Here is a 17,713-nt window from a genome sequence, read left to right on the forward strand (position 1 = left end):
GCACTCTCCTGGACTAAATGCTTCAGGCGTGCTACTTCCTAATCAGCCATTTCTTCGGCTGAACCATCGAATTCCATCAGTATACTGAGCGGTGCCACACTGTCAATATACAACTTGGCTTCTGCGAAATCAGCACAGGCTACGAAAGGTTGAGGATCTGCATTAATTTCCTCCGTCCTCCCATTGCCTAAAGCTATTATCATTTTTTGATGCAGAGAGGAAGGCACACATTTATTAGTGTGGATCCAATCTCTACCAAGTAAGGCATTGTACTTTGCATTGCTATCGATGACGAAAAACGCCGCCATGCAGCCCTTGGTTCCCACACTGAGATTGATGGGTAGAATTCCCTAGGCCATCTGCTTGTCTCCAGCAAAACCAGCGATGGTTGTATTGGTTGGGATCAACCTGGGATTCCTCTTCCCTAATTTCTTCAAAGAAGATTTCGGTAATAAGTTCACCGCTGCTCCATTATCCACCAAGACTCGGTTTAACTGAACTCCATTGAAGAAGGCCTTAATGTACAAAGGCTTAACATGCTGCGTCATGGAATTCGAGGGATATTCAAATGGATACGAGAGGTTAATGCTTACCACTTCCTCGCTTTCATATTCAGCTTCCATCGGGGTAACCATTTCGAAATTATCTTGCACCATACTTGCTGGTGAATCTTCACTAGAGATCTGAATTGGATCAGCTCCCTGCCCCTCTTGATTCTCATCTCCAGCTTGGAATTCCTGTGGTAGTATGTGTACCATGTTCACTGATACTGGGGGAAACGAGCCAAACTGGATGGCTGGCTGTACCTGTTTCCCCTCTTGGTCACTTTGGTTGACTTCCTCAGAAACATCCTGCATGATGCATTCTGGTATTCCATTGCTAACGGGTCCCTTCGAATGATTTTCCTCAGCTGGCTTTTCAACCAGAAATGTTTGCTCAGCCATGAAGGCTTCGAACATTTCTTCTTCCACCATTTCTTTCTTCCGGCTTACGCCAACATCTTCTTCCATTTCGCTACCACTCTCCATCAAAGCTTTCTCCAACCCTGTTAGACTTTCCTTCTCTCTGGCCTTTAGTTCAGAATGAACCTTGACCAACTGTTCTCTGCTGCGATCCACATCGTTTTGTGTAACTGGCTTTGAACTATGGTCTGACTTTCGATTCTTCTTTTCTCCAGTCTGGATCATCGAAGAACTCTCTCTACTTTCTTTCAGGTCTCTCTGGTATTGGGTGTACCTGCGCTGAATTTTTCTCCTTTGTGATCTGGAAATAACGGGGACCATATCTGGTTCCCTCGTTCTTGGGTGTTTCAGCAATACCCAGTTGTTGGGAGCCACCAAAAGAGGCTTAACCATCCTATTTTGATTTCCAAAATTCCTTTGGGAAGGCATTTCCCTAGGTTTGTTTTGCATCACAAACCAATCTGGGACTCCAGGTACCCAGGAACTTACTGACCCAGACATTGAACCACCTCTTTCTTCTTTCGAGGTCACCTTCGAAGCTGGCTGTGAAGACAATTGTTTGGTCATGCCTCCAAGCTTTAAGCTTGATTCAGGTTCTTGGTGATGGTGATCATTTTCTGTCCTTCGTGAAGCTGGCCCAAGGGGCCAATTCCTGGCTTTGATACCAAAACCTGACCTCTTCTCCAACCTTCTTTCAGAATGACTACTCTCCAACCTGTAATAGTTAGGAGATCTGGACTCATAGAAAGGCCTCTTGCCTCTAGCATACATTCTATCAACTGCAGGTTCAACCACTGATGGCTGCTGTCTGACATTAGCCGGATACGGCCTTTTGTTATAAGCATTGGTTGGTCTGGGACGCCTCTGCACATCCCTGTAATACTGCTTCCCATCGACTGGAAAGCCCTTCAACCATTTATAACTCAGTCTGCACCTGGGACACATTCGCTGCATCACGGCTGCTTCTAGGGAATCATCATCCAGTGCTTCTTCATCAGAGTCTTCCTTCTGACGTGGGAACTCTCGTCCCATGGCTGGTGGACTTCTAAGGTCTTTTTTGGTTGCTGTCTGGTTGGCCACATGCATCTGTACATTGACTTCCTCCAATTCTTTCAGAGACAAGTTCTGAAAGTCTGACATAATGACATTGGCTGCCACCTCTCCAATTTCTGGAAATGGATTGCTATCGATCCCCATGGCTTTTTTAGCTTTGGCTGGGAACTTCAAACTCCCTTTCCGAATTTGTTCTTGGATCCTGTCTCGAAAAACAACACAGTTTTTAGTCGAGTGAGACCAAGAATTATGCCATTTGCAATATATTTTTCCTTTAAGTTCATCAAGAGATGGAATTTTAACACCCTTTGGTAACTTAAGGAAGTTGGCCGCAAGCAAATGATCAAAAATGTCATCTGCCTTAGTTAAGTCGAAAGAATATTTCCTGTGGAGATCTTTCTTTTTAAACTGCTGGTCAATTGTTGTATCTTTATGGATTAATGCTTCACAGATCATAGGCACTTTTCCCACAATCTCTGCTGCATCAATCTCATAATTAGGATCTTTGTAGTATGTCCTATATGATGCATTATTTCGATCCTGTTCCTCTTCTAGTAATGCTTCATATCTAGATACTTTATAAGTCAGTTCCACTAAATCTCTAAACTCTGTTGAATCAAACTTCTTTCGAAGCCTGAACTCTAGGCCATTTTGGGCCAATCTTACAAATTCAGTTTCTGGCAAGATTACTCTACATTTATTTCGAGCCCTCTTAAATCTGGAAATAAACTGAGTGGCCTTCTCTTCAGGCCTTTGACTCAATCTGGCCAAGTCTGCCATGGAAACTTCTGGCTCTGATTGGAAGAACTGGGCATGAAATGCCTCCTCCATTTGCTGCCAAGTCTGGATGGAGCCAGGTGGAAGGTTAATATACCATTCAAATGCTCCTCTGGTCAGAGAATTTGGGAATAGTCTCAACTTTATATAGTCATGGTTGGTAAATTCACCACATTGAGCGGCAAACCTAGCAATATGTTCTACGGTGGATTGGTTTCCGTTCCCATGAAAAAGGACAAAATCTGGTATCCTGAAACCTCTTGGATATTCATGTACCCTATCGACCCACTCTGGGTATGGTTTCCTATACACAGGGGTTTGGACCCCCCGAGCCATTGGTCCACACAACTCCCTAACTATATCAGTGATCTGGTCCCTAGGGACCATATTTTGTGCTTGCTGAACCACCACTGGGGGAACAAACACAGGATTTGGTGGACACACTTGTGCTTGTGGTCCTCTTGGTCCATAAGGTGGTACATTTGGGACTGGCTGTCCCTGTGGTAGAGGGTGCTGTTGGGGGTGTAGGTAACCTCTTTGAGCCTGTCCTGCGAAAGGACCCACGAAAGGTGCTGGAACATGTATTGTATCCCTTCCACTTGTAGAAAAACCTTCCAACCCCCCGGGTATAAATTCGAATATAGGATTATTGTACCCCCTGGTACCAGGTATGGCTTCGAATGTGGGATTTGGACTCATTCTTATGCCATTTTCTTGTACCGGGCCAGATCCACCAATCTGCATGGCTTCACTGTTGAACACTGAGGCATTCTGGCTTGCTACAGGCCTCGAAATGGGTTCGTACCAAGATTGAGGTGGTAATCTTTCATGGTTCTGATTACTAGTTTGACCATTAGAATGTCCATTAGCTTGCATAGGCTGTTTGTCTCTAGCCAATCTTTGCTAAGGGACATTTACCTCCTCTATGTGTCTTACATTCGTTGGTTGGTGGTTGTTCATTCGATCCAAAAAGGATACTGCCCACCTTTCCATTGTGTTTATTAATTGCTGTCCCATGGCATCTACCAAGCCGCCCCACGGATTGACTGGCTGAGTAGATGGGACACTGGATGGTCCAATTCCTTGGTCTCATCCACTATTACGAACAAATGGTATTTGCTCTGAGATATTGGTCTGTTCGACCATGGGTTCTGATAGGATAGGAGTTTCCACAGGATGTGTTATCACATTATCCTCTGGATTGGATGTCTCCACCTCTCCTTCCACGCCTTCTTCCAAACGTTCATTTTCTCCTTGTCTCCTACGTCTAGCCATTTTGTTTTAAAAAGGTCCCACCGGGCGTGCCAAAAATATATGTTGGCTTTTTTGGCTTTCGAAGGTTACTTTCGTAATTATGAGCGTGCCAGCAAGGATCAATCAGTCCTTACAGAATTGCCAAACAATTATTTCAGACGATTGTGTTATGGTTCTTTCGGCCTCAATAAAGAGGACTTTTACTGGTGGCTTACTGGTAATTAAACTTCAGAAAATCTGAACATAAGAACAATTAACTAAACTGGAGTATTTCATTAGTATAAAAGAACTTACAATGATCTGAGTTCCGTAGAGAATTACAGCGACAATATACTTGACAACTACTCCTACAAATGAAGTGCAGCGCAGAAACTAAAAATACAGGAATATAAAGGACAGGAAATAACACTGGAATATGTAAAGTGATTCTTTAGATTTTTCTCCGTCCTCTTCTCTGAAGTCCTTCCTGTTATTTATACTCTCCGAAGATAACCATCGAATTGTACTTCAAACCGTCGAACTGCCCCTCCGTAGTTGCTGATCATGCTACCTTATAAGTAGTCCCACTACGCCTTCACTTGCAGTTAGGCTTCTCCCTTATATTTGAATTTGAAATGTGAGCAACCGTTGAAGCCACGTCACTGTACGTCTCTTTGTTGATCTGCTACTACTCAGATCTTATAACAACCAATATTAATTGCCACGTGTATGGTCAGGATCGAAGACCTACCTGGTCTCCCCATATTACCCTCACTTTGCCACGCGTCGGATTGTCACTGGCTTAGTACAAAATGTGTAGCCAACATAGTTCCATTTCAAAAATTAAAGACAAAAATATGAATTTTCTATTTTGCTTTTACTTAAATTTATTAATAATATAAAAAGTACAATTATGACAATTGATATTTTTTAAAAAATATACTATCAAAGGGTAGTTTTGAAAAATTAATTTTTTTAAAGTATAATAATTGCACTATTAAAAAAAGTTAAATTTTATTAAGTATTATTTTAAAAAATATTATGTATATTAAGTTAAAATTAAATTTTTTAATTTGAGTGTTGGGTAAATTGATTAAATAACAATAAGAAGGATACGTACCGTATGTGACGAGACAACTAGTCGTATCACCTAATTAATTCACATCTAATTTATTGACAAAACGACAGTTTTTTCGATATATACCAAACAAAAATCCGAATGTACCATGATGATCCAGTCGCACAGCTGATGATTGGATACTGAAGTAAAAGCTTGTACTGGTAACCTATCTGCACCAAACAATTTTTCCATCACCGGGGAGGAGAGGGAGAGAGAGAATCGATATATGCTACTCTCCCGCCCCCCCCCCCCCCCCCTCTCTCTCTCTACAGTTGGTTCCTTCAACCAACAACCATGTCACTCTGTTTCTCTTCTCTTCCCTGCACAACCCATTACCTCCTCGTCTTCCTCACCATGTCGAGCCTATTCACATCAAACATTCATGGCTTGAAAGCACCATTTCGTCCCAAAGACATGCTACCATTGTTGCCAAAATCAGTGTCGTGGCCTATTCTGAATTCTCTCCACAGTGCAGTCGACATTTTGCCCACTTTCGTCGGCGCTGTTTCGTCCCCAAACGACATCGTGGAGTGGAAAGGGGCTTGCTTCTACAAGAACAGGGCTTGGATGGTGTTCCATAACAAAAGTAAAACTGAATTTGGCGGAGGCACTCTTCATATCAAGGTCTGTACACTCTTGGGTTTTCTTTGCTAGTTTTGTTTAGTGCTGATTTGCTTTCAATTTTTTCGAAATTTTGAGGATTGGGTATGTGGGTTGCCATTTTTTTGCTCAACTTTTGGCTTGAATTGAAGCTTTTGTGAATCTTATTTTAATGGGTTGTCGAGAACTGAGCTTCTTTTTGATTATTTATTTATTTATCCTTTCGTCATAAATCTGATTGGTGATTGGATATTGGATATCTGGGTATTGATGTTGTTGAGAGTTCAGTTTGAGTTTTTTATTCTTCAAGGGCTTGTGATTGAATATCGAGTTAATTTTTTGTCAGCTGATCTTTTGGCAGTTTGGATTATTGGGTATCTGGACAGTTTCTTTTGTTGTATTGGTTGTTCTTGTGACTTTTCTGTCCACGGATGGTCCTAGTTTTGGTAGTTAAAATCATACATTGCTAAGGCCATTCACACTATTGGAGTATTGGTCTCATATTTGGGATTTTTGTGGCTTTCTTTTTTGGTGGAATTTCTTCAATGGTTTTTTGTATGTTTTTGGTGAGCAGAAAATGAAATTGATTTGGCTTATATATCGGTTGGTCATTTGAGGTTATTGGTTGTTTTTGTTGAGATGATGGGAAAAATAATCAGTTTGTTTGGTTTTAGTTTCCGGAAAACACTTTTTTGAAAATTTTACATTTGTATTTTCCGTATTTTTTTTGTTTCTAATAAATTTTTTTAATTTTTAGACACACCTAACCTAAATACACTTAAAAAGTATAATATTTGTAAAAAAAAAAAAACTTAAAAAAATTCACAAAATATCAAAAATACAAAAAAATATGAAAATTCAGTACATTTTTCGTATTTTTGTGTATTTATTAATTTTTTAAAATATTTTTTCACAAATATTTTATTATTTAGATATATCTAAGTAAGGTGCATCTAAAAAAGTTAAAAAATTGCTTAAAATTTTAAGAATATTCACTAAAAATAAAAAAACACGAAAAATAAAAAACTCAATTTTTAAAAAACTAAATTCAGAAAACTAAAACTAAACACACTGAATAGTGTTGATTTTTGTATGTAAACAGTTTCATTGTGTTTGATTTTTGTTATGGATTGACCTGTAACTATAGAAAAATAATAGTGCTGAAATATTTAAGTATATAATTAGTAAAATTAAAAATTCAAATATAATTGTGTTAACCACCATTGAGCAAGCAATATATAAACCAGTAACAACCAAATTTGATGGCACTGTTTGACTTCTTGCCTCTTATTACATCCATGGGGTTTTCTAAGTGAATTGTAATTTCATATACAGCTAGTAGAATTATGGATGTATCAGTTTTAAACTCCTTCAACAATGCTACTACTCCAATTACTTGTATCTCTTTTTCTTCATCTTCAGGTTAGCAATGCCCACAGCTGGACATGTATGGATCTTTATATCTTTGCAACTCCATACCGTGTGACATGGGACTACTATTTTTTAGGCCGTGAGCATACCCTTGAGTTTAAGCAGTGGGAAGGAAAAGCTGAGTATGAATATGTAAGTTGCCACTACTTTTTGAAAATTGCTAGACCAGTTTGTTTTGAAGCATGCATTTCTTTATAGATGATGTCGTTACTTGCTATGAGAACAGGTGAAACATAAGGGTGTTTCAATTTTTCTCATGGAAGCGGGAATGCTGGGAACCCTTCAAGCGCTGTGGGATGTCTTTCCCTTGTTCACAAATACTGGATGGAGTGAGAGTTCAAACATTGATTTTCTCGAGAAAAATATGGGGGCTTCCTTTGTAAAACGTCCAGAGCCATGGGTTACAAACATTAGTTTTGATGATATTCAGTCTGGAGATTTTCTTGCACTATCCAAAATCCGAGGACTATGGGGTGCTTTTGAGACTCTAGAGAAGTGGGTCACGGGTGCTTATGCTGGTCATACCTCTGTCTGCTTAAAGGATTCTGAAGGAAAGCTATGGGTTGCAGAATCTGGACATGAAAACGAGGAGGTAATGCCCTACAAGTTGCCTTGATTCAACAACTCCTTTAACCTAAAATTTAAGCTCACATCACAATTTTATTGCAAAACTTGAGATATGGAATTTGGGTAGTTTTTTCACTCAAATATATTGTAATATGTCTATATGGCATAGGATGTTAACCATCAAAAAGAAATATCATGTCCGATTTCAAATTTTAGGAATGAATAATTTGAGGATTTGTTATGGAATGGCTATGTTACATGGTCTCTTTGCTGATCAAAAAAATGTTGTATGGTCTGTTCTAAATATATATACACTTGACGCTTTAGTATGGGTATGGGATACATGTTCGACATGTGTATTAGGATGTTCACCCAGCAAACATATTTAATAATTCAAGTTTATAACTGGGCACAGAACTCTATATTATGCATGAAATGTTATATGGCACCTTGTAAACACCATTAATCCTATAAAATAAAAAAAGTATATTAAGAAATATGAATATTTTGTTGTGCCCCATGTTGTTGGACATGAGAACTAGATGAATCAAACACAGAGATGTACTCACTCCCAATACCGGTACTCGAATCCGTGTAACATAGATAATAGTTTATCATGTAATGCACTAAAGATTCCCAGCTGGCTTCATTATAAAAATTGTGTAATATTCTAGAAAACATTAAAAAACAAAAAAAAAGAAGAAGACTACTACTAAAATCTTGTTGACAAACTGCTTGCAAAATTGTTTTCGGATTCTTAAAATGCCCCATTTTGGGGAACAACATTAAATTGTTTTCTGAATTCTCAAAAAATGTTTTCATATGGACATGAAACCAATAGGAAAATAATAGTGTTTTTGAGTTTCACATCATTTTTGTTTCCAAAAACATGAAAGACAAAAAATGGGGAAATTTTTTGAAAATAAAACTTTTGAGCTCTTTCTAACTTGGAATCCAGTGGTTTCTACACTTGTAGTTACTAGCATGCATACATTCATAATGCATTTGGATGCAACATGATCTTTAATGATCCTGTTCATTTACTAGGTACCTCACATCTGTTGGATAGTGGCTTCCTTGAGATATTGGTAGGGTTCTGATGTATGAAACCCAGCCAAGCTTATCAAATTACTTTTAGCTGCCTATTTTGTATATTAATGATTTATTATTTCCTTAGATGAGCACGGTAGTGTGTTTTATTGTTTTTGTATGTCATTTGGTACATTGTACTTCTGCATCACATTTTTTTGATAAACATGCAAACTTTACATTGGTTATTATTAGTTCAATATTGGAGCCATTTTAAAGCAAATATGACTTGAATCTAATGTAAAATTGGTGTTTCACATTTTTGTTTCAGGGACAATATGTCATTGTTATTTTGCCATGGGATGAATGGATACTCAGTCAAGATGATAGCAATTCACATATTGCATTGCTTCCTTTGCATCCTGATCTCCGGGCTAAATTTAACGAGACTGCTGCTTGGGAGTATGCACTAAGCATGGCCGGCAAGCCTTATGGTTTTCATAACCTGATATTTAGCTGGATAGACACTATTGATGGGAACTATCCGCCACCCTTGGATGCTCATTTGGTAATGCATTTATGGCCTTTTAAATTTTATTGTTTGGGGTGAGTTTGCAAAATAAGTGGATGCTATACACTTTTTTCCATTTTTTTTTTCTTTACATTTCTGTGGTTGTGTCGTATGGTTTGGGATAATTTGATGCTTCAAAGAATCATGTTCCGGCCATTAGATCTTTAAAATTTTATCCCAAGACCTATGGGTCATGTTTGATTCACAAGATTAATAATGAAGTATTAATAATCCTATTAAATTAGTGTGGTATTCACTATCCAATTGGATTAATATCCATTGGATAAATAATCCCACCCCTACCCCATTACTAATAATCCTACAAATTTGTTGGATTAATTATCCATTGGATTAATAGTCCTAAACCCAAATGTTAAAACAAACATGGGATAATTGGGTCCACGGATTAATAATCCCAATCCCATGCTCTAATCTATCCAATCAAACATGCCCATGAGGTATAATTGATTATAAACAATATTTTTAGTTATTTTTGAACATGTAACATTGCATGAGCATTAAGAACACTATGTAAATGCCACTTGAGAGGTGTAGAGCAGATGGCTCAGGATCACACCTCAAGAAGCTGGAATCTTAAGTTTAATTGATTTTGGCTATGGTTTTTATCATGAATTTGGGTAAGGATTTGTAAAGAGAAAGGAAAATGTGAGGAACGTAAATGAAATATAAGATAATTTTTTCTACATTTCCCTCGCCTTTTTCATTTTCTTTCCAAATCCCTATCCATATCCATGATCAAAACACTGCCTCTGTCACTTCTTTCTGTTGTATACTAGGCACCATGATGTTTTTATTTTCATTTAATTGTTTCGATTTTCAACTTTGTTATGGTACAGGTTGCTTCTGTTATGACTGTTTGGAACCAGTTACAGCCTGATTATGCTGCTAATATTTGGAATGAAGCCTTGAACAAGCGACTTGGAACTCAGGTATTATTACAATTTATTCCTCATTTTGTTGACCAAAAGTTCATAATGGTTTGCTTATTGAAGCAGAGTCTAAATGGTTGGGATCCTCGTGAGTGAAAGAGGATGCATATTGTTGTTATCAGTTTGGGGCCTCTTGCATTGATGAATGGGATATCAAGCATCAGTATATCTGTTGTATTTATTGATATGAAAATGAAGACTTTGTGGTGAAGACCCCATTGGAAATTTTTGGTATTGGCAGCTCATGAGATTAACTGACGTCCTATTGGGCCAAATATAGACAAAACAGCTCAATCCTAATGAGCAAGTTATTGAATGTCCTCCGCAAAATAGACAGGCATTGATTTGGATGAAATCACATACGATAACTGATATCATCATGCATGTAATATTTAAACTAAATGAAATGTTGTCTTTTTGTAATTTAAAATGTGACTTTTTGTGTTCTGTGTAGGGCCTTAGTCTTCCCGAAATTCTTGTGGAAACTGAAAGGCGTGGGACATCTTTTGATGAATTGTTGACGATTCCTGAGCAGGATAACTGGGTATACAGTGATGGGTTGTCAACGTCATGCATTGCTTTCGTCCTTGAAATGTACAAGGAAGCAGGAATATTTGGTCCACTTGCAAGTTCCATTCAAGTAACGGAGTTTACGGTTAGTTTGTTGTGAATATTCAAATTTATTAAATTAAATAATAGCAGTTTCAATTTTGCCTTGTGCAATTAATGTTGCATGATAAATAGATAATGAATTTTGATTGAAATGGGTTATACGTAAATTGACTATTCAGGTGTTTTAAACTTTAAACTATTCCAAGCTGTGCAATAGATTGGATGTTCTCTAACTTCACCCTCACATTTTCACCTGAGTTTGCATTGTTTTCCATTGATAAGAATTGTTATTATTTGCAGGCACACCGCTTTGAACTCATTCATATACAGAAAATTAAGGAATTTATGTTTATTTATTAAAACATACCCACATATACATAGATGCCTCTCATAACTATGTTTCCTAAATTTATATTCATTTACGGTGGTAAATAAAAATATATAAAAAATATACCATATCCCTATTGTGTCCATATCCTAATTGTTTGAGAATCACTAGGTCCCTTGTCCATATCCATGCTTCTTAGATACTTTGTTAATGTTTTATCTTGTCCAAACTGCAGATAAAAGATGCTTACACTCTCAAGTTCTTTGAGAACAATTCAAGCCGCCTGCCTAAATGGTGCAACAACGATGGGGACCCTGTGAAGCTCCCATTCTGCCAAATAAAAGGGAAGTATCGAATGGAGCTACCGGAATACAACACCATGGAACTGTACTCCCATATGAATGAAAGGTGCCCATCTCTGCCTCCAAAATACTACAGGCCTGAGGGTTGTTGAAAGTCTTCTGATTTGGTTTTCCTGTTTAGGAGTTGTTATACCAATGTCTGGTGTTGTACCCAGTTGTTTATCATTGATTCGTGTATATACATCTTGTATTGTATGATGCAAAAGAAAGGAAGATGCCCAAAAGTTAGTCAACAGGGGTCAAAGTTGTTAGTAAATTTGGCAACCGCAGTACGCGTAATGTCGATGTTACTGTTGCAAATGAGTGAAATTGGGACAAAAAAATATTTTGTTCTTCATTCTTATGTGTTTAAAATCGCGTATAGTATGTTGAAATATCTTTAATGCTATCAACATCTGTAATGAAGGTTTCTATTGCCTTAATGTTGTGACTCTTGTTACTTTTTTAAAGGGGAAAGGTCATTTAGAGTCGGATTTTTTTTCCCTTCCTCGTTTAATCTCTTCTTGTCAGTTTCCCTTGGTAAGTTTTCGATATCTTGTATTTATTATAAACCAGAACATCAGAAACTTCGGGGTTTTTTTTTGTGTCTTTTTTTATAATTTTATTTTGTTGGACAGGAAATTAAATGATTGAAGTTTCAGTGATGATTGCGATTTTAGTCTCAGGTAGCAACCTATCTGTTGCAGAGTCTTTGACACTGTTGCTTGTTATTATGAATTGAAGTATTTGGTACTTACAAAGTTACAATTTGTAAGTACCAGAGTTTTTGGTACTTACAATTTATTTAGAAACAAGACCTAGTTTGGTTTTGTTTACTATATAACTAACTATATTAGTATGAGAATGGAACTTTGAATTAGCGCCTTATTGATGAACGGGACTGGTTGATTTATGGAAACATATGCTGTGGTTGAAATTCTGCCTCATAATGTGATAAAAATCATTTAGCACTTCACTATGTTATACATAATTTATCATTTTAATTTGGAGTGATTTAATATGTAAAGCTGTATCTACATGGAACATTGGTAAAATTCAAACTGTCACTTTGGAACTGTCTGCAACATAAATTTATCCATACCAACACAATCAAATCCTCGACAACACAATCAATTGATCTGCATGAAACTGTTTCAGTGGCATCAGTTATTTTTCTCGTCTTAATAATGGTATTTAGGTTTATACGAAACTGTTTCTACGGGAAGGATAGCATTTCATCTCATAAACAGGCTTGACATAAAACACACTATTTAGTTATTAGTAGCTCATAATTTGATTACAGTAGTTTCTTTGGCTCAATTTGGATTGGAAGTCCTTGTGTAGGTATCGGCATTGGATCTCTACTGAAACTATTGTCAGTGTAGCATAACTTCCACCTGAATTGAGTGACCAGGTAATGGATTGAGACTAAAGTTTCGATCCTTGCAAACTTGTATCCCGGACAAATACGAAGTCCGCCTCCAAATGAAACAAAGCTGTAAGGAGGTAGAGTTGCTTGGTTCTCAAACCTTGCCGGATCAAACTTCGATGGTTCTTGGAATATGTTTGCGTCCATGTGAGTCATGCTTGTAGCCCAGAATATCTGGTTATCAATTGATATGTTGTCAGGTCCCAGTTTTGCTTGTCAGAAAGAAGTTGCAGGTATATTATCAAAATTGAAGAATCTGATGGTTTTTGTTTTTTTCACTTACTTGCCATCCTTGAGGAATGAGGTAACCACCATACTCGACGTCTTCCAAAGTCTTCCTAAATCCTCCGAAGATAGGCGGGAACATCCTCAGGGTCTCCATTGCAACTTTCCATGTGTACTGCATCTTGGCAAGGTCATCCCAGGTTAGTAACTCTCCCGAGGACTTACTTTTCGCTCTATCTTCTTGTTCTGCATACCCAAATAACAAACATCCAGTCTCATATAAGGATAGTATCAATGTTGTCAAGTTTTTCTTGTATGCTTCCCTTCAATTTGTATAGTTGCATGATATATAGTAGAGTATATCCTTATACTTTTCTAAAGATATCTATACTCTTATATAAAGCCTAAAACCAACTTGGGGTAGACATGCAAGGTTTATTTAATTTCCGAAAATGCCCACAAGAGCAGTTTTGCTGTAGATTTATTTATTTGATAATTTATTTTAAAAAAAATCTCTCAACTACCTTGATTGTAAAATTCATAACAATCTTTTCAATTGCAAATGTTAGTGTGCTTACCCTTCTAGTTTATAATATATGTATACATTTACATACCTTGAACAACACCTGCATGTATAGTTGGATCATTAGCCAAAAGGCGAACAATGAAAGTTAATCAGGACAGATGAAGTGTCATGTCCGGCAACCATGACAAGCATGACATTGTGCACAATCTCATCGTCAGATAATGCTTCTTCATTGTCTTTCCCTTGGATGTTGAGCAAGCAAGTGATGAGGTCTTGGTGGGATGAAGTGCCTTTCTGCTGTAGTTCAATCCTCTTCTTGCGTACAAGTTCTTTCAACATTACTTGGACCTTGGAGCTTGCTCGTAAGCTGTGATTGTAGCGGGTGAAGGGCAAGTTGATTGGGATAGACCAAATTCTTCCTATCATTGCTTGGAAGCACTTGATGAGTTCTCTTCTTGCTCCATGTTCAATTCCAAATAGAAGGGAGCATATTATGTTGAATGTCAGGGTTTTCATCAGTGGTAACACCTAGAATCAACATCAGCTTTGTAAAACTCCTAATCTCTGTTGAACTTGCCTGTTTAATTGTGTTTTCGGGTTGTGTTTTCGTTTTATATTTTATGTTTTGTTTTTCGGAACACCCAGACAACTTGTATGACTGAACTGGTTTTTTGGTAAATTTTTTGAAAACAACTTACTTCTATAAAATACCACAAAAGTAATTTTTGAAGACTTTTTCTACATAAATGAAAATGATGGGTATTTTAAAACTTTTTACTGTTTTTGCTTCAGAAAACACAAAAAAACAGAAACGAGAAAAACAAAAACACAACCAAATAGGTTATGCCAAAACTATTGTTTGAGGATATTGTCAAAAAAATAACTCCCAAATCATATTGGAATTTTTTCTTCTAGTTTTCAAGTTCATAAAAAGGGCAAATGTTAGACGGGATAGAGAAGCAAAGAATCTATTCACAGAGAGTAGCATAAGGGGCATAAAAAAAATGAGGATTTCAAAGCTCAAAATCTGCCCAAAAACAACCGACACTTCATACACACCGGACAGTTGCCAAGCTGTTTGAGGTAGGTGGTCTATTGCCATTGGCTTAGCCGTAGCTCAGACCTTGATCAACTACACGTCACTTTCATTTCCTATTTTATATGCTACTCTCTGGTCAACGCAAATAGATTCTTCGCTTTACCCCATCTGTTAGAAAGATGTTATCTTCTGGCCCCCACCCTTGCTTAAGGATTCTTACCCTTAGCTCTCTTTTTCTATCAGCTTTTCTTTTATTAGGATGAATCAGCCCTCTCCTATTGAAAAATGGGTAATTGTGTTGCTCTTTGATCTACAGAACAAGGCTTACAAGCTCTCCTATTGTAACCAAGAACGTTTTATAAACATTTTGACCCCCAAACCTGGAGTATTCTACTTTCATGCAATTCATAGGATTCAACAAGCAATCCATATTTTAAATGGATTTATGCTTTGCAGTTATTGAAATCACTAAAATGGACACACATGATCACAGGAAGATTGATTACAGTCTGCAGGGCTCTCTCAAAACATACCGTGACCTTTTGCTTGCCTTGCCAGTGCATCTCAAGGTGTCTCCTGACTTCTTCATCCATCTTCCCAATATATTGCTTCAGACTTTCCGGCTTCAAGAATGAGATCAGTGCACCTCTGACACGCTTATGGGCTTCCCCGCTGAGTTCCATCAGGTTCTGTTCACCCAGGATCATCCTAACCGAGGTTGTTTGCTGGTTAGCAATGGTCCGGTTATCACTAGTGAATACCAACTTATTTGCAGCCTGTCCAGAAATGAAAACTGTGGGTTTGCCAAACAGGCTTAGCTTCGAAATTGGACCGTACTTTTTGACTCTCTCTTCAAGCCATTGCTCGGCAGTGTTGGCCTTCATTACCCGGAGGAAGGTGAGGCTTTGGCCGATGATGGGTAGTCCTAGCGATCCTGGTGGGAGCTTCTGTGATGATCTTGTTTTTCTTACTAGGAGGAAGAAGATGGGGATGAGGAATAGCAGAAGAAGGGTGAGAAAGGGATTCATGGTTGAGAGAGAGAGGTCAACAGATTAATATGTAGCTTGCAGGAGTGAAGTGGACATATATGAGAGTTTGGAGTAGATAAATGGTTTGCTGTTGAGTATCTTTCTTTCGTGTTGTTTGGCATAACACAGATGTTCCATTTTGTCTTTTTTCAGAACTGTAGTATACAATATGAACTAATGCTGTGTTTGATTGTTTGAATCTCTTACAATTTTGTTGTACTAGAAGTAGTATTACAAAGGGCCGGCTCAACCACATGGGTGCTTAAAGCAAAAAATTAAAATGAGGCTATTTTAGTTGTCTTATTTTCTTCTCTCTTAGGCCAAGAATATATTGAAATAGATTTTTACTAGAGATGAAAAATACAAGTTTGATGAAAGGATATTGGACTTTTTTTTACTAAAACTTTTATCAAATTTAAATTTGATGCAAGATTTAGTGGAGGATTAAAGACGCCCTAATCTAATTCATTTATTATTTCATATTATCATGTCGTGTTCATGTGTCTTGTCAATAAATTTTATTTTTAGTTAAAAATGTAGTGTGTATGAAAAAATTCCTACAAGTTAAATTTAGCGAAATTAATGTCAACTAAATGAAATTATTTACTGTATAAGAATATTTGATTTTAACTAAATTTTATTTTCTTAATTTATAAGTGTGATAGAGTGGGAAATAGATTTTTTCTTGTACACAAATGATAGAGATCTTTATTAAATTACGATTTTTTTTTACCAATTATACATACGAATGTCGTCTCATATGAGTGTAAAGCCAATGTATGAAGATAAAAAAAATTTAAAAAATCTTATTTTAGTTTGGAAAGCTACTGAAATTATTTATTATTTATTTTTTATTTTACCTGTAAGATTTCAACTCAAAATGAGGTTTTTTTGTTATACCGAAACCTAAAGTACAAGTGTTTCACTTGCAGCCCCCTTGAGCCAGCCTGTTACAAAGGCGAACTCTATTCATGCCATCCAAACATAGAAAGTGTGGGTACCACTGAATTAGGAATCCAATTCCATACTCCAATACTAAAATCAAAGACACCCTTACCATCAAAATTTTAGACTCTGCTTGAATTATAAATTTGTGGAAGTAAAGGAAAAAGAAGGGAGAAGAGAAGAGCCATAAAAATATAAACTAAGTGTTTATTATTATTACTTTTTCTTCTTTTTATATACAACTTTTTTTTTTTTTTGTGTGTAAATATAAAAATCTAAGATTCAAACACAAGACGGAGATTAGTGATGTGGATTTTCTTTCATAATCAGAAGTTAAAAGTTGCTTACACTCTCAAGTTCTTCGAGAACAATTCAAGCCGCCTGCCTAAATGGTGCAACAACAACGGGGACACAGTGAAGCTCCCATTCTGCCAAATTAAAGGGAAGTATCGAATGGAGCTACCGGAAGACAATACCATGGAACTGTACCCCAATATGAATGAAAGGTGCCCATTCTGCCTCCAAAATACTACAGCCCGCCCAAGGGTTGTTGAAAGTCGTTTGATTTGTTTTTCCTGTTTAGTTGTTATACCAATGTTTCCTATTGTACCCAGTTGTTTTATCATTAAATCGTGTATATACACCTTGTATTGTATGATGCAAAATAAATGAAGATGCCATGATCATGGAAAAATTTCTATTGCTTGAACAGCCAGACCAGAAGAAATTAAAGGGACGGCAAATCTCAGATCAGATCAAGTATAACAAATGAACACCCATCTTACCTGGATAATTATGAATCATAGGCAGTGTGTGTGTGTGTGTGGGTTTGTTTTGTTATTATTATAGAAATTGAGATACAAATGTTTGTACACATTCCATGAATTGGGTACAAGGGTATCCAAGAAATGGTCTGCCTAGTATGAACAGGTAATATATTCATCACC

General features: G+C 37.1%; 1 protein-coding gene across 12 annotated transcripts; it reads left to right on the forward strand.

The window, feature by feature from the left end:
- Positions 1-5,225: 5,225 nt before the first annotated feature.
- Positions 5,226-16,020, forward strand: LOC114321809 (uncharacterized). Of its 12 annotated transcripts, XR_014338856.1 has the most exons (11): positions 5,226-5,769; positions 7,168-7,308; positions 7,403-7,768; positions 9,104-9,340; positions 10,201-10,293; positions 10,748-10,948; positions 11,469-11,641; positions 12,213-12,260; positions 12,919-13,428; positions 13,867-14,275; positions 15,250-16,020. XR_014338856.1 is itself a non-coding variant. In XM_082884385.1 (7 exons), exons 1-7 carry the CDS (start codon positions 5,440-5,442, stop codon positions 11,685-11,687), a joined length of 1,587 nt encoding a protein of 528 aa, XP_082740511.1. In that variant the 5' UTR covers positions 5,226-5,439; the 3' UTR covers positions 11,688-11,932. The 12 variants fall into 12 exon arrangements, 2 of the variants coding, with proteins under 2 accessions (XP_082740511.1, XP_082740512.1); XR_014338854.1 differs by having other exon boundaries at positions 12,213-13,428; XR_014338855.1 differs by having other exon boundaries at positions 12,213-13,428; positions 15,287-16,020.
- Positions 16,021-17,713: the final 1,693 nt, after the last annotated feature.

This window comes from Camellia sinensis, chromosome 8 (genome assembly GCF_055761805.1).
Source record: "Camellia sinensis isolate YWXY chromosome 8, ASM5576180v1, whole genome shotgun sequence".
NCBI classification, from domain to species: domain Eukaryota; kingdom Viridiplantae; phylum Streptophyta; class Magnoliopsida; order Ericales; family Theaceae; genus Camellia; species Camellia sinensis.